The 23,571-nt window shown below is 44.6% G+C and overlaps 1 protein-coding gene across 14 annotated transcripts; it reads left to right on the top strand.

Annotated features, from left to right (window-relative positions):
• Window positions 1-1,114: 1,114 nt before the first annotated feature.
• On the top strand, window positions 1,115-22,681 carry ZNF10 (zinc finger protein 10). Of its 14 annotated transcripts, XM_064578090.1 has the most exons (9): window positions 1,117-1,390; window positions 1,813-1,950; window positions 9,832-9,946; window positions 11,516-11,617; window positions 12,398-12,487; window positions 14,601-14,727; window positions 15,084-15,179; window positions 18,237-18,398; window positions 19,972-22,681. In XM_064578090.1, the coding sequence occupies exons 5-9, from the start codon at window positions 12,455-12,457 to the stop codon at window positions 21,432-21,434; spliced, it is 1,881 nt and encodes a 626-aa protein (XP_064434160.1). In that variant the 5' UTR covers window positions 1,117-1,390; window positions 1,813-1,950; window positions 9,832-9,946; window positions 11,516-11,617; window positions 12,398-12,454; the 3' UTR covers window positions 21,435-22,681. The 14 variants fall into 14 exon arrangements, with proteins under 14 accessions (XP_045743866.1, XP_064434161.1, XP_054366575.1 ...); XM_064578091.1 differs by lacking the exon at window positions 1,813-1,950 and having other exon boundaries at window positions 1,116-1,390; window positions 9,832-11,617; window positions 19,972-20,010; window positions 20,095-22,681; XM_045887907.3 differs by lacking the exon at window positions 1,813-1,950.
• The last annotated feature ends 890 nt before the right edge of the window (window positions 22,682-23,571 follow it).

Here is a 23,571-nt window from a genome sequence, read left to right as displayed (position 1 = left end):
ACTGGGGGGGGGGTGGAATGTGTGTGGGACGGGCTGAAGCCACGGCGCAAGCGTGAGGGGCCGCGGGCGTGGGCGGGGCAGGCCGGGATCGCGGCGCGTGCGTGAAAGGATGGGGGCGGTGTGTGGGGGGCGGGTCGGGGCCGCGGCGCGTGCGTGAAGGGGCGGGGGCGGTGTGTGTGGTACGGGCCGGGGCCGCGGCGCGAGCGTGAGGGTCGTGGGGTGGGCGTGTGTGGGGCGGGCCGGGGCCGCGGCGCGTGCGTGAAGGGACGGGGGCGGTGTGTGGGGGGCGGGTCGGGGCCGCGGCGCGTGCGTGAAGGGACGGGGGCGGTGTGTGGGGGGCGGGTCGGGGCCGCGGCGCGTGCGTGAAGGGACGGGGGCGGTGTGTGAGGGACGGGCCGGGTCCGCGGCGCGAGCGTGAGGGTCGCGGGGTGGGCGTGTGGGGGGCGGGCCGGGGCCGCGGCGCGTGCGTGAAGGGACGGGGGCGGTGTGTGAGGGACGGGCCGGGTCCGCGGCGCGAGCGTGAGGGTCGCGGGGTGGGCGTGTGTGGGGCGGGCCGGGGCCGCGGCGCGTGCGTGAAGTGACGGGGGCGGTGTGTGTGGTACGGGCCGGGTCCGCGGCGCGAGCGTGAGGGTCGTGGGGTGGGCGTGTGTGGGGCGGGCCGGGGCCGCGGCGCGAGCGTGAAGGGACGGGGGCGGTGTGTGTGGGGCGGGTCGGGGCCGCGGCGCGTGCGTGAAGGGACGGGGGCGGTGTGTGTGGTACGGGCCGGGGCCGCGGCGCGAGCGTGAGGGTCGTGGGGTGGGCGTGTGGGGGGCGGGCCGGGGCCGCGGCGCGTGCGTGAAGGGACGGGGGCGGTGTGTGTGGTACGGGCCGGGGCCGCGGCGCGAGCGTGAGGGTCGTGGGGTGGGCGTGTGTGGGGCGGGCCGGGGCCGCGGCGCGTGCGTGAAGGGACGGGGCCGCGGCGCGAGCGTGAGGGTCGTGGGGTGGGCGTGTGGGGGGCGGGTCGGGGCCGCGGCGCGTGCGTGAAGGGACTGGGGCGGTGTGTGAGGGACGGGCCGGGGCCGCGGCGCGAGCGTGAGGGTCGCGGGGTGGGCGTGTGTGGGGCGGGCCGGGGCCGCGGCGCGTGCGTGAAGGGAAGGGGGCGGCGCCTGTGGGACGGGCCGGGGTCGCAGCGCGAGCGTGAGGGGACGCGGGGCTGGCGGGCGGGTGGGGGGTGAGGAGGCACCCCCCCCACCCCCCGGCGGAGAGCCGGCAGCCACCCGGACGGACCCTCCGCAGCCCGGTGGCCGCGGGGCGCCTGCTAGCGGAGGCCCGGCTCGTCATTGATTTGCCGTTGCTGCTGCCGTTGTGACGGATCGCCTACCCCTGCGCGCCTGCTGGGTGCTCGCTGCAGGTATACGCGCGCGCGCGCGTGTGTGTGTGCGTGTGCTGGGTCGTCCTTCCCGCAGCCCCCGGCTTGCTAGCCTCGTGGTTGTAGGCGGACGATGATTTCCTCGGTGAGAGGGCTTCCTCCTGGTGTGGTTTTCACCCCGTGCACGAATGACGGTTTCCCCGTTGCGGGGTACTCCTTGACTTCACGTCGTGGCATTAACGGCCCACGGTCCTGTTTGGCAGGAATAGTGGCGACACCCGAGTGTCTAAGTGTGCCCTGCGGGGATGGCGGTGCCCGTAGGCCTGAGCCAGATACTCTCAGTGATTCAAAATGAGGTTTCCTCTCGTCCTGCTTTTCCTTTTCCCCAACTAGGGCTAGCTGTGTAACATCTTGCTTATGGCTTTTCTAGCATTTGCTGAAAAGGATCGTGCTCTTTTTGTTAGAGCAGGAAATTTCTTAGAGTGAAAGCCTTCCGTTCCTCGGAGAAACCAGACGTGGTTACGCTGGTTTTCAAATACATAAACCATTGGATTCTGTTCGTGGAGAGTGTAAGAGCCGCATGCTGCTTGCTTCCTGAAGAAGTAGGTCTGTTTTCGTACGTGTAGCTGTAGAAGGGGCTGGATAGGTTTCTATTTCTTGGTCTAGCCTAAAAATACAAGTTAAATAAACCTTTTCACTTACTGTTGAAGTTATATTGAGTTACTTTCCTCAGAATTTCTTGTCGTATCAGCATCCTCGGTCTCTAAGATCAGGCCAGTTGCTGTGTGGTCTTTCACAACAAAATTCTAAAAAAGCCCTGTATCTCTAGCTCCCACCTCCTTAATCTTTAGTGTGTGTGTGTTTTAAATCAAAGAGATTAACTGGAGGTGGGTATGTGTTTAACATAGTTTATTTTTCAGAGACAGCTCAAGTTTAATGTGTTATTTTTCCTCGATACGAGAGTTGTTACGCTATTCAAAATGATACGTGTCATCCGATATCTGGTATGGTGTCACAGGCAAGGTTAACACCAGCCTTACGTAGATCCCAGCCAGAGTCTGTGGAGAAGGTGAAGCATTTCAGTTCTTCAGTATATTGTCTTTTACGAAGAAGTAAAAGGGAACATGAGATGTCATCCAGAATGCGTGCTGACAAACCTTGTCAGTTGGCAGTGTCGACTGTAGTTAACTCTCCGGACCGTTAAATAGCACAGCTCCTCCTCTGTCTTGCAAAGCTTCCTGGACGGTGAATTTCACACATTCTTGCCTGTTCTTGAAAATTGTTCCCTTGTTCTGTCATTTCTTCTCTTAACACACATTTCTTGGGCTCTTAGCATGTGCCAGCCACAGGGCAGGCATTTGAGATACAGATAAAGAAGGAAGCCTGTTTATCAGTATTTTATATTAATATTGTCTCCAAATTCCGCTTAGGACAATACCGTATTTACGTAGATACAAAGCATACCTTCTGGAAGAGAGACTACAAAATTATTCTTATTAATTAACTATACCCCCGCCATGTGAAAGAGATTCAGTTAACATCAATGAGTTTTTAGTAAAATGACTGAGAAGGAAATATGTAAGTGAACAGATTGCTTTACTGTCCTCAGTAACAAGCTAACACATGTCTTTTTGGAAGAAAGTCTACTCAACAGTACTAGAATACCTAATATTAATTTTAACTAGAGATATGCCTGCACTATATGAGAAAACTTTAAAACCTTACTAGGAGGTAGAAGAATAAAAGATGAATGGGCATGAGACCAGTTCTGTTTTTTATTAAATTCAGTTGTTAAGGAAATATAAATGGAATTTTTTTCAAGAACACCCATGCACTATGTTCTTTATGTCTTCATCTTAAAAATGTTTGGAAGTGGCTTATTGCTTTTCATAATTTGGTGAGAAAATGTTTCTGTTAAAGAGAAATACTCCTAGAAATGATGGGTTTCCTTGGTTTACATGACGTAATTCAAACACTGAAGGCTTAGTAACAGTTTAAAAAACTTTTTAGGTTTTAAGAATTTTTATTTTGAGGAAAAGGAAGCTTCATATTACAACATCTCTGTTTTGCTTACAATACACCTTGACCTGCAGTACTCCTTGCATGTCTCCTATCAGAGTCGTTGTCTCCTATCACATCAACATGTCTTATATCTTCTGGCCACAAAGCAAGGTCAGGACTGGGTGTGGCATAGGCTGTATATGTATCCCTGACACAGTACCAACACCCAGAGCATCGTTTTTGCCTCTTTCACACAGTACCTCTCTGCTATCTCATTCTTGCCTTTTCTCATATTTCATTATGAAAACTTTTGAGCATACAACTAAATTAAAAGAATACTTGTAAACCACTCTCCTAGACTCCACTATTAACATTTTACTTATTTTAACATACATTTATTTTTTCATCAGTCCATCTTTTTTTGGTGTGTATTGAGTTAATTGCATGTATCAGTATACTTCCTCTAAATACTTGAAAATGTATATGTGTTATTAACTAGAATTCAGTATTTGTTTAGCTTTTTGTTTTGATGTAAAATTTATATAAAATGAAGTGCACAAAATGAAAGTATACATTTTCTGAGTTTTCGCAGATGCATGGTCTTTGCCTTTTGTATCTTCAAGTATGTCTTTGCCATCTCTCCTGGCCCCAGAGTTCTAACTCTGTGGCTGCTGGGTCCTTTTGCTAATCATTCCTTGCCCCTTGCACATGCTAAAAACTAGTGAACTTACTCAAAATGTAAAGAGATCCTGTTCTCTTTTGTTAGGAAGCATATACTCCAGGGGTGCCTGGGTGGCTCAGTTGGTTGAGCATTCGACTCTTGTGTATTGTTTCGGCTCTGGTCATGAACTCAGGGTCCCAAGTCAGGCTCCACACTGAGAGAGGAGTCTGCTTGAGACTCTCTCTACCTTTCCTTCCCCCTCTACCCCTCTCCCTGCTCCTTCGTTCTCTCTAGAATAAATAAATCATCCTTAAAAAAAAAAAAAGAAGCATACACTTCATAAACCTGAGTGAAATGCTGTCCCTGACAAGGTCTTGCCTATCTCTGGGTACTGGCGCTCCAGTACTGGGTCTTCAAATGGAGACTGGAGGGCAGACACCTTGGGAAACAGACACGTAATTTTTGTGGGTGCTCCTTAAGTGTTGGACAAATGCCAGTGGAACAAATATGAAGTTGAAAGCACTACGCTAGTCTCTTAGGTTTCGAATGAGATTATCCCAGTTCTCAAGTAGTTCCTTATAAGGGAGGTGGACAGTAAGTAGGGTGTTGAAGTGCTAGAATCATGTACAAAGTTCTCCGTGATTACTGGCCAGGGAACAGTTATTCTCTCTGGGACAACAGGAAGGCTTGTCAGAAAAGGCATTTAAATGAGGCCCAGAGATCATGGGGCGAGTGCAGCAGGAATTAAGTTTGAAATGTTGTCAAGGCCATGAAAGTAGATGGTTGTGAAGCTTGTATGCTCAGTGACCTGGTTGGAGCCGTGCTGCAGAACCTCTTATGCCCTGGATAGTCTCTTTCATACCCTTCTGGTTCATACTGAAAGCTTCTTGCAGCCCATCTGTGCCCTGGTGGTAGGCAGAATAATCACTCCCCAAAGAACCAGAACCTGTGGATATATTAATATTGCTATATGGCAAAAGGGACCTTGCAGATGTGATTCAACTAAGGACCTTAAGATGGGGAGATTACCCTGGATTGTTCGGTGGGCCAAGTATAATCACAGAGGTCCATCTGAGTTGGAGTAGGGAGGCAGAAGGTGAGCATCAGGGGGAGATGTGACTGTAGAAGAAAGGCATAGAGAGAGCTGGTGTTGCTAGCTTCCTGCCTTACAAGCCTCCAATTGATGCCTCCATCTGAGCTTCTGACTCCATCCCTTGCCCTGTTCTCTCCTCTGGCTCCAGTCTGCTTGTCTGTTACTTCCTTCCTCTCAGTCTACAGACGACTCTCCAGTCCCCAGCACCTCTTCCAGGTGTGCGCTTTCTCTTCTTTTTTCACCTCCAAACTTTTCATTCCTTTTGTGGAATTTGTCTGCAGTTGCCAGCGATATATTGAGACCAGTCTCCCCTAATCACTAGTGAACCCTTATCTAACCAATCCTGTACATTATGCTCCTTAACTTACCCAAACTCTTTTAAGTCTCCCCTCCTTGAAATTCTCTCTTCTGGCTTTTGATACACCTCTCTTCCGGATCTTCTCATTCTCTAGTGGGTCTTTCTTTGCCTCCTTCGTGGGCTTTTCTTTCTCTTCTATTTGCTTCCTAAATGTTGATTTTCCCAATAATCTAATCCTGGTCTTACACTTCATTTTACTCTTCACATTATCTTTGGTTGACTTTATATACTGCCATGGTGTCATCTGATAATACCATTAACTAACTTTATGAAATCTTACTGTTTCTTAGTGGGCTTTATAAGAATTATTATGTCATAGGGTTGTTGATAGGAATATATGATCTCACTTAGACTCTTGTCCACCTGCCTACTTCACCTTTATCTCATAGTGGAAGAACATAGTCACTCTCAAATCTGTGACAAAAGACCATCCCCTACCCCCAAAATCTTGTTGGAGAATATAGCTGAGTAGTTTGGATAGATATAGAACAGAAATGTCAAAGGCAGATGATACAGCTGGATAACCCTCACATCTACATATGTTTCCTAAATGTCATTTCTCTGTCCCACTTTCTGAGTTTAAAACCAACCCCATCAGGATGTGAGGATGATCTGGCTGCAACATCTGTCACCCCATTGATCACCAAGGTTGGTTTAGCTGATCTGGCCAGGTAGGTGGGTGTCCCCTTCCTCCTTCACTGCTCCATGTGCATCCCTCCCGAAGTTGCAGGTTCAATCAAAGAGGACAACCTTCGGGGCGCCTGGGTGGCTCAGATGGTTAAGCGTCTGCCTTCGGCTCAGGTCATGATCCCAGGGTCCTGGGATCGAGTCCCGCATCGGGCTCCCTCCTAGGCGGGGAACCTGCTTCTCCCTCTGCCTCTCTCTCTCTCTGACTCTCATGAATAAATAAATAAAACATTTAAAAAAAAATTAATATAAAAAAAAAAAGAGGACAACCTTCCCCAATAGAGGAGGACCATTCTTTGGTCAAGGGTATACAAGAAGCTGCGCTCCCTGCTAGAACTTCCAAACAAGCTCTCAAGGTCCGTTTGTAGGAGAACAAGTTTCCAAGACTCCAGACACATCCAAATGAGGCGCTGCATGTGGCAGTCTGCCTTTCTTTAAAACAAAACAAAAAACAGCCCAGTACCATCATTTCTCTAGTGCCTACTCCTGCTGATACATTGTTGTCATATCGGTCACCCAGGAAACTGGGAGTCATCTTTAACCCCAACCCATCTTCACATCCATATCCATTTGATTTTCAGGAAATACCAATCTTTCCAAAGTCTGCCTGCTCTGCATTTCTACCCTTAGTCCTAATTTGTGTTCCCATCCTCTGGATTATGGTTTTAGCCTCCTTCCTTGTTCCTTTGCTACTGTTATATCTTCCATCAGTACATTACACAACCACCCCAAATGCAGAGGAAGCATTTTTAAGGTGCAAATTTAGTATCATATCTGGGCTTATAACATGTAGGACAGAGTCTGAAAATGGCTTTTTTGTCCTTTTGTGACCTAGGTCTGGTCATGTGTGTCTGTGGGCTCCCTTCTGGCTGTTCCCTGCCCTTCACAAGTATGCACCAGCTGCAGTGAGCTCCCTTCCCCATACATCATTGTCTTAGGCTCTGCCTTTGTTTACACAGGTCCCCACCCTTCTTTGTCTGCCTAATTAGCTCTAGGACCCAGCCTTGAAATCACCAGGTGGTGCTGGGTGCTATTTTCTGTGCTCCATGACCCCTTGGGCATGCATGCCGTTGTCAGAGCAGTAATCATAGTGGACTATAGGTGTCCATTTTCAGTGTCTTCAGCTAGACTCAGCTGCTTGCTGTCAGGAATAAATACTGTATTCATGTTTTTATCTCCTGGGCCTTGTACAGAGCCAGGCGCATAGTAAGTGTCTACTAATTATTTATTAAAATGACAGAAGATCCAAATATATAACATCAAGATAGTAATCAACTTACCAGCTGTTTCCCTAAACACAAAACTCATCCCAGTATCGCCACATGGCAGTGACAATTGTTACTTTAGAGAAATCAGTTTTGGCCAGTTGCACAGAAAGGTATCAGTGATAAAAGAATCTGATTATTCCAGGGTGCCTGGGTGGCTCAGTCAGTTAAGCATCTGACTCTTGGTTTCAGCTTAGGTCATGATCTCAGGGTCTTGGGATGGAGCTCCACGTCGGGCTCTGTGCAGTGCGTGGAGTCGGCTGGAGATTATCTCCCTCTTCCTCTGCTCCTCTCCTGCTCGTGCATGCGTGCGTGCTTTCTCTCTAAAATAAATAAAATCTTGGGGCACCTGGGTGGCTCCCCAAGATTAAGTGTCTCTTCAGCATCGTTAAGCGTCTGCCTTCGGCTCAGGTCATGATCCCAGGTCCTGGGATCGAGTCCCTCAGCGGGAAGCCTGCTTCTCCCTCTCCCACTCCCCCTGCTTGTGTTCCCTCTCTTGCTGTCTCTGTCTGTCAAATAAATAAATAAAATCTTTAAAAAAATAAAAATCTTAAAAGAATCTGATTATCCCTAAGAAGTGGTAGGATTTAATTAATTGATTAGTTCAAATAGATTTGAATAGTTGCATAGATTAAATAATGGCTTAGATCAGTGATTCTCAAACTTGGCTTCACAGTTGAGTCACCCAGGGAACTATTTAAAAGAAACAAAAGCTTGGCCGCTCACCACAATTAAGTCAGAATCTCTCAGAGAAGGATGGCATGGGATCCAGGTGTCATAATTTATGAATATACTTGGCATTTCCAGCATTCAGTTAGGGCTGAAAACCACTGGTTTAGGGAAAGGTTTGAGTAAGTTATCAGAACTGGAGGTTAAGGGAAGTTAGGATGACATGAGACTAATTGCAGGCTTTTTGTATTTTATATAATCCTAAAATGGGAGAGTTAATGGAATGGACCTTAGATACCTATGTAAAGTAGAGGCTGTACTGTAGTGTTTTTAATAAGATCTGATTGAAAATTTATTGGTGGCCAGAATTTCCTGCTTTCTTAGGCAACCTGATCTATTTCCAGGTGTCATATGGTTATAATATTGACTTGTAATTGATTTCTTTGTGACTGCACACATTACTCCTAATTCTGCCCTCTGGAGCAACTCAAAATAAATATCCCTGTTCCACAGGACCTGTAAATATGTGAAAACCATTCTCTTGCTTCCATAAAGTAATTTCTTACACAGTTTAACATCCCTGGTTATTTCAGCCTTTATTCATGTGACATCGAAAAGTAAGTTCCAGGGGCGCCTGGGTGGCTCAGTTGGTTAAGCGACTGCCTTCGGCTCAGGTCATGATCCTGGAGTCCCTGGATCGAGTCCCACATCGGGCTCCCTGCTCGGCGGGAAGCCTGCTTCTCCCTCTGACCCTCCTCCCTCTCATGTGCTCTCTGTCTCTCTCATTCTCTCTGTCTCAAATAAATAAATAAAATCTTTAAAAAAAAAAAAAAAGAAAGAAAAGTTCCAGGAGCGCCTGGGTGGCTCAGTCGTTAATTGTCTGCTTTCGGCTCAGGTCATGATCCCAGAGTCCTGGGATCGAGCCCCGCATCGGGCTCCCTGCTCAGCGGGGACCCTGCTTCAGGGAGCCTGCTTCTCCCTCTCCCACTCCCCCTTCTTGTGTTCAGTCTCTCTCTGTCAAATAAATAAATAAAATCTTTAAAAAAGAAAAGAAAAGTAAGTTCCAGGAAAGGTTAAGAAACCTCCTAGTAAGTATTGGAGCAGGGACTTGAACCTGGGCAGTCTGGCTGCAGAATCCATGCTATTAGCCACAGTTGGAAATATGCAGTTGAGGTTGAGGAGCAAGGTCGGGATAGAAGACAGAGTGGTCTATTCATGTAGCCAAAACACAGTTCTGTTGTGTGCCTGGCAGTGGGATAGACAGTGGGGATAAAACAAGTAGGTACATTGTGTGTCCTGGAAGTGCCCAGGGGGGCATTGAAAGTGGAGACCGAGAGATGCAGCGAATCATTAGAGAAGACTGAGAACCAAGATACACAGAGGGAAGCTAGGTGAGGAAGGAAGCAAAGTAAATAAAGAGCTTCAAGAACAATCAAAATGCCAACAGTGTCCTCTGTAATAGATGTCATTGGTGAGAACGGTTTTTAGTGGTGTAGCAGGGCAGAAGCCATACTGCTTTTATGCATGTAAATTTGCATAGAACTGAGATGGAAATCCGTAAGATCTCCAGAAGACAAAGGGGGAAAACAATAGGAAAGAAAACAGATTCAAAAGAACTGTAAATACAAACATGGGAAACATTCAAGCCCAGTATTCAAAAGGTGGAAATTAAAAATACAATCTAAGTTTAAAACACCTTAAAAACGCAATGTTTATAGACTTCTGTTTCTGGCCAACATGGAATAACAGGGACAACGGCAACAACAACAACAAAGACAGACAAAATACATGAAACAATCGTTCTAAGACCCTGGATATCAGATGACAAAGGACAGTCATCCCTGGGAGATGGAAAATCAACGAGGTAAGCCTTCTGATTGTCCCAGTTTATTGCCTTGAGAGGGTTTCCAATTTACAGCAGAGGAAGGAGAACCTGAGGTGGAGCCCAGCAGACTTCCTGAGTCAAGGATGGAGCTGAGAATCTGGGGAGAGCAAAGCAGCTGGAGTTCATAGGACAGATCACCAGAGAGGACAGGTCTGCAGAGGGTCTCCCACGAGTTCTCAAGAGCACAGAGCAGCACGTGTGTGTGAGGAAACTCCACAAGGCCAGGGAAAGAATCCTCTAAAGGGTTGGAGGGAATAGTCCTGATATTTGCATGGGGAATACTGCCTGTTACCACTAGCCAGACTGGAAAACTCTCGTAATTCCTGGAACATTGGGAGTGGAACTATTTATGTAAAGCACTGAAAGGAAAATTAACTCTACTTAGAATTCTAAATTCAGCAAAAATATTTTTCAACAACAAAGACAAGACAACAGAATGGGAGAAAATATTTGGAAATTATATATCTGATAAGGATTTAATATTTATAGGATATATAAATATATATGTACTTATATGTAGAATATGTAAAGAACTACAGCTCAATAACAGAAACACAAATTATCCAATTTAAAAATGGGCAAAGGACTTGAACAGACATTTCTCCAAGGAGGATATGCAAATACTAAATACATGAAAATAATACAAATCAAAATACAATGAAATACCACTTCACACCAACTAGGATGGCTATAATAATTTAAAAAATGGAATAACAAGTTTTGGCAAGCATGTGGGGAAATTGGAACTCAGCATCACAACTCACAGTGATGCTGCCACTGTGGAAAACAGTTTTGTGGGTCCTCAAAAAGCTAAACATGCAATTACCATATGACCCAGCACTTCCACTTCTAGGGATAGACCGGAAGGAATTGAAAGCAGGGACACGAGCACATACTTGTATGACAGTGTTCACAGCAGCACTGTGCACAAGAGCCAATAGATGGAAACAACCCAGGGGTCCATGAGCAGATGAAGGGACAAACAGAATGTGGTCTCTCCCTACAATGGAATATTACTTGGCCGTTAGAAGGAATGAAGTTCTGATTCATGCTACAGCATGGATGAACCTTGAAGACATGATGTGGAGTCACGTAAGCTAGACACAAAAGGACAAATATTGTATGATTCCATTTATATGAATTTTCTAGAATTGGCAAATTCAGAGAGACAAAGGAGATTAGAGGTTATTGGAGTCTGAGGGGATGCAGGAATAGGGAGTTTGGTTAATGTTTCAGAGTTTCCGTTGGGGTGATGAGAAAGTTTTGGAATTATTAGTGATGGTTGTACAATATTGTGAATGTAATTAATGCCACTGAATTGTACACGTAACAATAATTAAGATAGCAAATTTTGTTAATTTTTTTACTACAATTTTAAAGACTGATAATGTAATTGCCAAAACCATTGGATTGTATACTTTGAGTGGATGAATTGTATGGTATGTGAATTATATCTTAGTAAAGCCGTTTAGAAAAAAAAGGCAAAATGAAGACATTGTCAGACTTAAAAAGCTGAAAGAATTCATTACCAGCAGACCCACATTGCAGGAAATGTTAAGCGATGGCCTTCAGGGAGAAAGGAAATGAAACCAAGTGGAAATCTGGATCTACAGGAAAGGATGAAAAGCAGTGGCAATGGTAACTACGTAGGTAAATATATGATATTTTTCTTTATTATTTAAGTATCTTTAACAGATAATTGATCATGTATTGGTTCCCTATTGCTGTTAACAAACTATCACAAACTTAGTAGCTTCAAAAGCACCCACTTACTGGCTCACAGTTCTGTAGGTGGAAGTCTGACCCTCTCTGGCTGGGTTTTCTGCTCAGATATCCAACAGCTGCTTTCAAGGTGTTAGCTGGCCTGGGTTCTCATTTGGAGGCTCTGATTGTTGGCAGAATTCAGTTACTTGTGGCTGTGGGACTATGATAGGACTGGCTGTCAGCTGGGTGTTGCTCTTAGCTCCCAGAGACTGCCCCCATTCCTTGCCATGTGACACCATCCACCTGCAGGCCAGTAACAGCACATCACGTGTTTCTTGTGCTTCTAATCTCTGACTTCCCTTCTCTGATCAGCTGGAGAAAACACTTTTTCCTTATCTGTAAAGTAAGGGTGTTAGATCAAGGCAGGTTTTGTGTCTTGGTTTGTTTTTCTCAAAAAAGAGGATTTGTAGCAGCCAAACCATTAAATTAAAAATGAAATTTTGCATGGAACCCCAGAGACTAAGGAGAAAATGGCAGTTTACATAGTTCTTCATACTCCTGGGAATTTCAGACATTGTAGATACATTTTTGGACTATCTCTGATGTTCTTCTTTGTGTGGTGGGTGTTTGCATTATACCCAGCTGGGTGTGAGGGAGTCTAGGTTGATGATTTATGAAGCCTCCCTGTCACAGCAGACTTTCTTCATCTTTCTTTCTTTTCTCCAGCTTCATCTTCTCAGGATCTCCATTACTCAAAAAAGCATCATCAAAAACAAGGAGGGCATGGAAGCCAAGTCACTAACTGCCAGGTCCCATGTAAGTTGGGCTGCCTTCTTTGTTTTCCAACTGAGAATCCCTTTTAGCTTAAGTTCTGGAGTTCCTTTGCCTAGAAACTTCAGAAATTATATCTTGGACACTCTCCTCTGGGAGACTAGCACTCTTTTGTTTGCTTTATTTGTAGATGTAGTTTTATTCATATGTTATACACTATTCATATACCTTTCATATAAAAGAAATGCACGTTTAACAGTGATGTGGGCAGGAGTCAAGTGGGGTAATATTAAGCACTCCGATAAAATGCTTTGATCCACACTAGGGAATGAAGTCCACAGCACACTTCCTCCCTAAAAAATTAGGTGGGAACTGGGAATGTTGTGCCTTGAGGGTCTCTCTGGTTCCTGGTTGTCCTAGATGTGGAGCTGGCTACGTAATGCCTCCATGGGGAGCTCAGGCACAAGTTATGTACTTACTTAGGGGTAGCTGCCACCCAGGCATGAGGAGCTTGGAGGAGGGTGGAACCTCTGGGAACATCCAGGGTGGGAGACTGGTTCCCGTGTGGGTCCAGCTTCCCCTGGAGCATCCTGTATGTATTACCTCTGGTATATTGAAAATCCCACCAGAAAGTGTTGTGGTTTTTGCTCTAAGCTGTGCTACATATTTTGAAGGACTTAAGAAAACTAGTCTATTATATTTACCCAGATATTTACTGTTTTTGTTGCTCATCCTTCATTCTTGAGATTTAAAGTTTCTCTTTGGTAACATTTCCCTTTTGTTTGAATAACTACTTTTAATATGTCTTTTAGAGTAGGTTTGCTGGTAACAAATTCTTTTACTTCATTTTAGAGTATATTTTGCATCATTCCTGAAATATGTTTTCACTGGATATAGAAATGGCTTGACATGGGCGCCTGGGTGGCTCAGTTGGTTAGGCGACTGCCTTCGGCTCAGGTCATGATCCTAGAGTCCTGGGATCGAGTCCCACATCGGGATCCCTGCTCAGCGGGGAGTCTGCTTCTCCCTCTGACCCTTCCCCCTCCCATGCTCTATCTCATTCTCTCTCTCAAATAAATAAATAAAAAATCTTAAAAAAAAAAAAAAAAGAAATTTTTTTCAGTATTGAAAAAACCATTATTCCCATGTCTGACCTTCATGGTCTTTGAAGAAAAATCCTCATTCAAGTAAGTGTTTGTGTAATCAGCATTTCTTTTTGATGTAGCTAATGAAGAAGGCCTTGCTTCTGTATCTATTGTTTGTCAAATTACTTTGTTACTATTAAAATATAATCTCCATTTTTAAAAAATGCTATTCAATGTTTAGCAAAAATGTCTTGGATAATTATTTTAGATCAGAAAACATGGTGAGGTTGGTCTCTCTTTTTTTTAAAGATTTATTTATTTTAGAGAGTGCGTGTGCGAGTGGGCGGAGGACAGAGGGAGAGGGAAAAGGAGAGAAACAGACGTCCCACTGAGTGTGGAGCCCGGCATGGGGCTTGATCTCATGACCCTGAGATCATGACCTGAGCCAAAACCAAGAGTTGGATGCTTAATCTACTGAGACACCCAGGCGCCCTGACGTTAGTCTCTTAAGCATTAAGTTGTACTTGGACTGAGGACTGTTTTTTTCTGCTTTGAATTAGGTTCTTTATTTCACAGAATATAAGTGTAGATTAACTTTGGTGTCTGATACTCCTTGCTATAGCTGTTCATAACAAACTTGATTTAAATAAAAGTGCTTTTGGGGCCCCTGGGTGGCTCAGTCACTTGGGTGGCTGACTCTTGGTTTCGGCTCAGGTCATGATCTCAGGGTCCTGGGATCGAGCCTCTTGTTGGGCTCTGCGCTCAGTGGGGAGTCTTCTTAAGGATTCTCTCTTATTCTCTCTCCCCCTGCCCCTCCCCCCAAAACAAACAAACAAACAAATGTTCTTCTGACAGTTTCTAAACCTAGAGCATAACATGGAACTGCTTTTTGGACATTCCTTTTAGGACTTGACCAGAACCCAAATAAGTACTACTCACTTTTGGAATAAATTTTGGTCCATCCTCTTTTCCTGCCCCAGTGCTTTCTGCCTAATCTCTCTTTCTGTCAGTACTCAAGAAGGGGAGGGCAGAGAGATACATCTGGCTTATTACAGATTTGTTCCATGTTGTAGACACTGGTGACCTTCAAGGATATACTTGTGAACTTCACCAGGGAGGAGTGGAAGCTGCTGGATACTGCTCAGCAGATCATGTACAAAGATGTGATGCTGGAGAACTATAAGAACCTGATTTCCTTGGGTAAGACTAACTTCTGTTCTCAGAGATATCCCCCTGCGATGATTTTGGTTTTTTATTGATCAAAAGGTATGGAGAATGAAGCACATATATCAGAGTGTGAGCTTAGGGTTAGGGACCTAATTTTGGGGGGGCATAGAAGAGGGTTTTGTACTCACTTCTGTTTTTGAGGAAAAAAATTTTTTTTGTTTTGTTGAATTTTAAAAACATGCATATTTTGCTGCCTCTGTAGCCTCCCCTTGTCTACTCTTCAGAGTCCCCCCAGGACTAAGGGGTTGGGGCTGAATCTGGGATGCTCTTTGTGTCCAGCCCAGAGTTCCCCAACCCCTGTGCAGTTCTTTATCTTTTGCTGTGCACAGGGCATCAGCTTCCCAAACCAGATGTGATCCTCCAATTGGAGAAAGGGGAAGAGCCATGGCTGGTGGAGAGAGGGATTCACCGGGAGACCCATCCAGGTGAGTACCAGTCAAGAGACATTGCAGGCAGTAACCCAGATGAGCTGTTACGGGCCGGAATACCTGGACATAGTGGTCCCTAGTTCTCCTCATTTCTAGAGAGAAGACTGAGTTTATTTACCTTCTATTTCCCCATGACCAGTCTCTCTACAGTCTTATCACACATCATTTGCATTCGGAAACAAGGATGTGTTCTTCATGAAAATTATCTTTCTGTTGATATACTTGTTTCAGCTCTGTTGGTCTTGCTTTCCTGATTCTTACACTGATTCTAGCGTCTCCATTCTCTTATTTGTCATACAGTCTTTTCTTTCCTCCTTGCCTGCCTTTTCCCTTTCCCTTTTCCTGTGGCTTTCCTGCTATATGTAAGCCATGCAGTGGGCTCAGTAACCGACCACTCTTCTGAGTTTGCAGAGGGCTTTCCAGCTCCTGCTGGCTGAACTCCTTTCTCTCCAGAACTGCTGCTCCCAAAACACCTTTTTCTTACTCTATTCTATCTCTCATATTTCATGTTTTCTCAATTTATTCCTATTTTGTTTTCATCTTAATATCTCTAAAATGCAAATCATTATGTGGATTCCGAACATCATTCCTTTCCCCAATTTCCCTGTGCGTTGAAAATCTGCTTTCTAGGTTAAGAAATAGAAGGTTGAAGGGGCACTTAGGTGGCTCAGTCGGTAGAGCATCTGACTTCAGCTCAGGTCATGATCTCAGGGTCTTGGGACTGAGCCCCACATTGGGCTCCCTGCTCAGTGGGGCGTCTCCTTCTCCCTCTGCCCTTCCCCCCCTCATTGTCTGTCTGTCTCTCAAATAAATAAATAAAATCTCTAAAAAAAAAAAAAATAGAAAGTTGTTTTTCTTCTTCTTCCTTTATTCTATAGAAGCAGTCTTTTCCCTGACCTGTGTTTGTAAGTGCAATCCTCTGGCATCTTCCTCCCCAGCCATCTTGGGTGCTGCTGTCTGAGTCATACTGCACATAACCTCCTTGGTGTGTGGTGAGGCATGTGACTCCACATGACTCCAATGTGGCCTAGTCATGCTGTGAGGACCTGTGTTGCCTCTGTCCGATCCCCATTGTCCACACGTATTTGGTGCTTCCTGCATCTTGAGCTTTGAGTGTGATGTGAATAAAGTCTGTCAGTCTTAGTTGTCCTCTGTGAAACTTCTTATGACTCATCGTCAAGTACAGGTCCCTTCCTTTTCTGAGCTTCCACTTTAAGTGTACTTTTAAATATCATAAACTATTTTTTACTTGTTTTACATTTGGTCTTATAGGTGACTGCCTCAGTTTTCTGCCTCAAAGACAAGTCCTTCAATACACCGTTAAGAACTTGATCAGCCAGCTGCTTTGGTGCCTTGGGAGGAAAGATTGTTTTGTTTTCTTTCATTTCTCCATTATTTCCTTTATTTATTTCATTCCTGTGTTCATTCATTTAGGAAGCTTTCCTAGATGTCTCTTGATGACTATCTAAAACTAACTAGATCAACAGTTTAGATTTTTATTGAGAATTTGTTGTCAAAAGAAATACTGAAGCTCCATGTGCTTAAACACATGTGCTTAAACACATGTGAGCTTCATGATCAATGTGGAAAGTATAATGAGTGGTGGATCTAAAAATGCAAATGGGGGGGTCACCTGGCTGGCTCGGTTGGTGAATGTGTGACTCTTAATCTTGGGGTTGTAGGTTCAAGCCCCACATTGGGTGTAGAGGTTACTTAAATAAAATAAAATCTCTAAAAAGAATACAGATGATGAGTTGATGAATGGATGTTATATGTTTTAAGTATAATTCACTTGAGTGTTATGTTACATAATACATGGACAAATTTTAAAATTTTGATGAAGGAAAGCACCCTATTCATATGTTCAAACACGCCACTCACGGTTGTTCTGCTTTGGTACCCAGCCCTCACTCTTCCTCACACATGTTCATTTTAGAATTTTCCAGTTGGCATTTGTGGTTTGAAAAAACTTTCCATGCAATTTTGATGCCTTGAGTGGAGGGGAGGAGAGGGAAAAGATGGTGCATTTCCTGTCAGAAATCATGATGGCAGTACACAAATACACACACACACACACACACACAATAGGCTGGTATTCAGCCTTAAAAAGGAAGGAAATTCTGCCATCTGCTACAACATGGATCAACATTGAGGATATCATTTAGTGAAATAAGCTGGACACAAAAGAACAAGTAATGTATGATTCCTGTACATGAGGTTACTTAAAGTTGTCAAAATCATAAAGACAAAGCATAATGGTGCTTAGCAGGTACTGATGGGAGGGGAGAACGGGGCCTTACTTTTTAAGAGGTACCAAGTTTCAGTTCTACAGATGAGAAGAGGTACGGGGATGGCTGCACAACCATGTGAATGTATGGAGTACCTGAAGTGGCCCTTAAAAATGGTAAAGATGGTGAATTTTACGTTATGCCTAGTCTACCACAATTTAAGACAGAAAAAAGGGGCGCCTGGGCGGCTCAGTTGGTTGAGCATCCAACTCTCAATTTTGGCTCAAGTTATGATCTCAGGGTTGTGGGATTGACCCCTGTGTCCAGCTCTGTGCTTAGCAGAGAGTCTGCTTGGGATTCTCTCTCTGCCTCTCCCATCTGCCCCCCTCCCCCTGCCCAATAAATAAATCTTTGAAAAACATTTAAAATTAAAACAGAAAAAGAGATCAGGGTGGGGAAAAAGCTAGTGACTGACACAGTAGTGAAAGAGGATTGGGAATGGTGGGTTCCCACAAAGAGGGTGGCAGTCAGGAGCCTGGCACGGGGATCATTGTCAGGTGAATTACTTTCCTGGTGCTGCCGAGATAAAGTTCCACAAGCTGGGTGACATAAGTGTGCCCTCTTAAAGCTCCAGAGGTCACAAGTCTGAGATCAAGGTGTCAGCAGGGTCATAGGCCCTCTGCAGCCCCTAGGAGAGGATCCTTCCTTGCCTCTGGTGGCTCTGGTAGTCCCAGGTGTTCCATGGCTTATGAGCACATCATTTCGGTCAGCCACCACCTTCACATGGCTTCCCGGTGTGTCTTTGTGTCTCCTCTCCTCTTGTAAGGATACCAGTCATCTTGGATTGGGGGCCCAGTCTGTACCAGTACAACTTCATTTAATGACATCTGCAATGATCCTGTTTCCAAATACGGTTGCATTCTGAGATATTGGTGGTTAGGACTTCAGTGTATCTTATGTGAGGCACACAATTCAACCCATACACCAGGTAAGAATAGAATATCACCTCACTTGTGTAGGGAGAGGCGGTACTTTGTAAATAGTGTTTTTTGGGGATGTCTGGCTGGCTCAGTCGATAGAGCATGCAGCTCTTGATGTCGGGGTTGTGAGTTCAAGCCCCACGTTAGGCATAGAGATCACTTTTAAAAATACGGCTTTTTTTTCCCCCATAGGTTAAGAACCTAACATTTTGAGCGCCTGGGTGGCTCAGTCAGTTAAGCGTCTGCCTTCAGCTCAGATCATGATCCCAGGGACCTGGGATTGAGTCCTGCATCGGGCCCCCTGCTGCTGCTTCCTCTGCTTCTTCCTCTCCCTCTCGCTCCCCCTGCTTGTGTGTGTGCGTGCTCGCTCTCTGTCAAATAAAATCTTTAGGAAAAAAAAAAACACGTTACATTTTACCTAAAAGGCATTGAGAGACAAACAGGCTTTTAACCAGGGGAAATAATGTGCAGTAATACACACAGATATAAGCAAAGGAGCAAAAAAGTCCAGGAGAATATGAGTTAGGGGCTAGGTTGTGAATTAGTGTCCTGTGGTTTGAGTCCTGTCAGTTAAGTCCCCCCCGCTTTTTTTTTTTTTAAGATTTTATTTCTTTGGGACAGAGAGAGAGAGAACATGAGTAGGGGGAGGGGCAGAGGGAGAAACAGGTCCCCCGCTGAGCAGGGAGCCCAGTGCAGGGCTCGGTCCTAGAACCCTCAGATCATGACCAGAGCTGAAGGCAGATGCTTAACTGAGCCACCCAGGCGTCCCAGTTGTTAAGTCTTGGTGTCTCAGAACAAAGGAATCAAAATACAAGACCAGGAGAATATTAATAATGATTACTGTGGTATTGCTTTGACCATACATGTGTCAGAGTCTGTGACGAGCTCACACCTTACAATACTTAACAATAATCTTACACCACAAATACTGTTGTCTCTTGGATTACAGATAAGCAAAGTGATATTTGAAAAGTTGAACAACTAGTCTAAATTCACCACTAGTAGCATTAAAGCTTCGATGTAGAACCTGTATCTGGATAACTTGTGTCCAGTTGCTTTTCCAGCCTGTCACGTGGCCTTTCCGAGAAGTTCCTGTGCCAGTTATCTGGGCATTACTCTGTAGTGCTTTGGTGGTGTCAAGAACAGGCCCTGTCTTGGCATATAGTTGGACTCATGTCTTAGGAATGTGAAATTGGCTGTAGTTGGGAAGAATGCACGTCAGGAGAAGGCCCTGGCAACAAGTAGACATGTTAGGTTCTTGTGTCATTAGATTAGATCATGGGAGTGTAGGCCTCTCTGAGATTTCTCTTATTGGCCCCCAGCACTGACTGTCCGATCCCATGTGTCCTACCCAGTCCTGTGTCTTCTTGCCCTCATTGCTCCTCTTACCTGCTGCACAGCCCAGCACCTTTCCTGTTTGCTGTTCTTCTCTGCCCTTTCTCACTGTCCATGAAGGCAGCCATACAAGCAGCTCTATACAGCCTACATACTTGTTTCCACATCCCACCATTCAGGCCTTAATATGTTTTTTTTTTTTACTTACACAAAAGTTTCTCTCTCTCTCTTTTTTTTTTTTTTCAGATTTGGAGACTGCAGTTGAAATTAAATCATCAATTTCCAGTAAGAGCATTTCTAAAAATAAACAATCCTATGGCATTAAAATGGAAGGAATTGCAAAGAATGATCTCTGGTGTTTGTCATTAGAAGAAGTCTGGAAATGTGAAGACCAGTTGGACAAGTATCAGGAAAACCAGGAGAGACATTTGAGGCAAGTGGCATTCACCCAGAAGAGAGTACTTACTCAGGAGAGAGTCTGTGAAAATGGTAAATATGGGGGAAACTGTCTTCTTCCTACTCAGCTGGTACTGAGAGAGTATTTCCATAAACGTGACTCACATACTAAAAATTTAACACATAATTTAGTTTTTAGTGGTCATCAGGAAAGCTATGCAAGTAGCAGTGAATGTGGTCCAGCCTTCTGTCAAAACATTCACCTTATTCAGTTTGCAAGAACCCAGCCAGGAGATAAGTCCTACAAATGCCCTGATCCTGTTAACTCTCTTACTAGTGGTACATCCCTTGGTATATCAAAGAGTATACATAGGGAGAAACCCTATGAATGTAAGGAGTGTGGGAAATTCTTCAGCTGGCGCTCTAATCTTACCAGGCATCGGCTTATTCATACTGGACAAAAACCCTATGAGTGTAAAGAATGTGGAAAATCTTTCAGCCGGAGTTCTCACCTCGTTGGCCATCAGAAGACTCACACTGGTGAAGAACCCTATGAATGTAAAGAGTGTGGAAAGTCCTTCAGCTGGTTTTCTCACCTTGTCACCCATCAGAGAACTCACACAGGAGACAAACTGTACACTTGCAGCCAGTGTGGGAAATCTTTTGTGCACAGCTCCAGGCTGATTAGGCACCAGAGAACTCATACTGGAGAGAAACCCTATGACTGTCCCGAGTGTGGGAAGTCTTTCAGACAGAGCACACATCTCATTCTGCATCAGAGAACTCACGTGAGAGTAAGGCCCTATGAATGTAACGAGTGTGGGAAATCTTACAGCCAGAGATCTCACCTTGTGGTGCACCACAGAACTCACACCGGACTGAAGCCCTTCGAGTGTAAAGACTGTGGAAAATGCTTCAGTCGAAGCTCTCACCTGTTCTCCCATCAGAGAACCCACACTGGAGAGAAACCATATGAATGCCATGACTGCGGGAAGTCCTTCAGCCAGAGTTCTGCCCTCATTGTGCATCAGAGAATTCATACTGGAGAGAAGCCATATGAATGTTGCCAATGTGGAAAAGCCTTCATCCGGAAGAATGACCTTATTAAGCATCAGAGGGTTCATGTTGGGGAAAACACCTATAAGTGTAATCAGTGTGGGATTATCTTCAGCCAGAACTCTCCACTGATTGTACATCAGATAGCCCACACTGGAGAACAGTTCTCAACATGTAACCGGTGTGGGACAGCGCTTGTCAACAGCCCTAACCTTACTCGATACCAGACCAATCATATTAGAGGAAATACTTATTAATATAGTGAATGTGGAGAGTTCTGTACAAAGAGCAATAACTTTCTTTTGCATTGGAAACTCCTTCTGGGGAGAAGCTGTGTAGATGTAATCTGTGCAGAAATGCTTTCAGTCTTGTTACTACCCTTTTGTGCACTAGAGAGCTGGTCCTAGAAGGGGAAATAACCCAAGATTTCATTTTAGTACACAAATACATCAGCTTTTCTTTCCACAAATTCCTACAAAAGCAGTTGTCCTCGGAGCATTCTTGACCAAGCCTTAAAATGCTAAAATCTGAGAAGTAGGTGAGTTGTTGAGAGATTATCCAACTTTGTTACCTTCTTCAAAAAGATAAGAGTTGCTACTGCAAAGAATAAAAAATTGATACAGTTATCGTAACAAAAGTGGAAAATAGTATTCCAGTGAGTTAATATGCCCCCCCCTTTTTTTTTTACTTAATTGTCTTTCTGGGACATTTAGTAGTGTTTACTCTGTTTTATGTGTCTGATTTAAGCCACATTTTGGTTAGCAGCAGGGAAAATGCTTATAATGTAATGTAGAAAAATAACATTTACTAGTAATGGTACTTACTTTAAATATATTTGCATGTCGGCAAGAATTGGAAAAGTACCCATGGATAAATGACCAGAAATGATTTGTTAGGTAATGGGATTGAGTTTTATAGTTTATTCCATGTTACTCTGATAATTATTTGAAGATATTTTTAAATATTAAGAAAAAGATATCCAGCTTCTCTATTCTATCATCAAGGACACTCAAGAACCATCTACTAGCAGACTTTCCCATTCTGTGTTGTTTAGGGTCATAGTTAGAGTTGCACTCTTTGAGACAGGGTGCTAAAGGCTCCTGGGAATTTAGAGACAGTGATTCTTCGGACATGGGGATCTAGAGGAAGATTAGGTATTTGAGCACACCAGGGAGGGTCCCCATTTGAGTGGGAACAGGTACTTGGGCCATACTTAGAGCAGCTATGCTCATGAAATAAACAGCAGTGCCCAAAGCCACCCTCCTTCCAAGGTAGTCCTTTATCTTTGTGAAGGAAACGTAGTGGTTAAATGCATAAGCTTGAGCTAGACTACCCAAGTGGAAATTCCACCTCTGCCCTTAACTTGCTGAGTGAACTTGGGCATGCTGCCTAACCTCTCTGTGCCTAACTTACAGATCTCCGCTTCTTTAAATTAGGGATATTACTTACCTTGTAGGACTGTGGTGGGTATTAAGTGAGTAAACACATAAGCAGTTTAGAATAGTGCCTGATGTATATTAAGTGCTTTATCATTGCTAGCTGTGGTGATCGATTGGTGTTACTGTTGTTGCCTCACCTTGGTGTGTGTCATTGAATTTAAACCTGGCTGAGTGTGAGTAAGAGCTCACAGGGCTCTTGCTTCCCTCCCAGCCACGTTTCCCTCTCACCTCCGTCAGCACTTGGCCTGAGGAAATCAGTGCCCATATTGGGTGTATTGACTCATTTCCGAGGATCAGTAAACAGCTTTTAATGTTGTATACGAAATCATCTTGTTTGTACAGAGGTAATATCTTCTAGGGAGAGGAGCCTAATCTTCAGATTCTGTGATAAGTTCATGCCCCCAAAAAGATTTAGCAATAGAACCTGTTTTAATTCTCTCTTTCATTCTGTAAATGGATCTCCTGTGTATAGGGACTAGCCATTATCTGCCATTTGCCAGCAAACAAGATATATGTTAGATGCTTAATGATTGATGGTTGAATGATAAATATTTTTGAGACCAAGAGGACAAAGATCTTGATGTCTCTCTCACAGGAAAAATCTAGAAATGATTGCTAGTGTCATGAGACTTGGGAGCCACAGGGAACGTAAGACCATCTAACTTGTACTCTTCATCATACAGTTGAGATAAGGTGAGTTGGTGCAGGTCTCACGTTTTGAGTGAAGTTAGACCCAGAACTAGATCTCTGGTCTCTCAGTTACTACTGCTCTCCTCGGTGCTTATATACCAATACATAAAATGCACTCCTTTTAGAAGGAGTCTTCATGATAAACAGCAATTCTTGATGGGAGTGGAAGAGTAGCCCCTTAGGGTTTCTGATATAACCTGTGGCTCAATTTTCCCCAACTGTTTAATGGAGGTACTTCCAGTATCTACCTCAGAGGGTTGTTGTG

Source organism: Mirounga angustirostris, unplaced genomic scaffold (genome assembly GCF_029215605.1).
Source record: "Mirounga angustirostris isolate CCGP_5_RB_7025 unplaced genomic scaffold, mMirAng1.0.hap1 SCAF_14, whole genome shotgun sequence".
Lineage (NCBI taxonomy): Eukaryota > Metazoa > Chordata > Mammalia > Carnivora > Phocidae > Mirounga > Mirounga angustirostris.
Note: the sequence above shows the minus strand (reverse complement) of the source record. Positions and strands in the feature narration are given on the sequence as shown.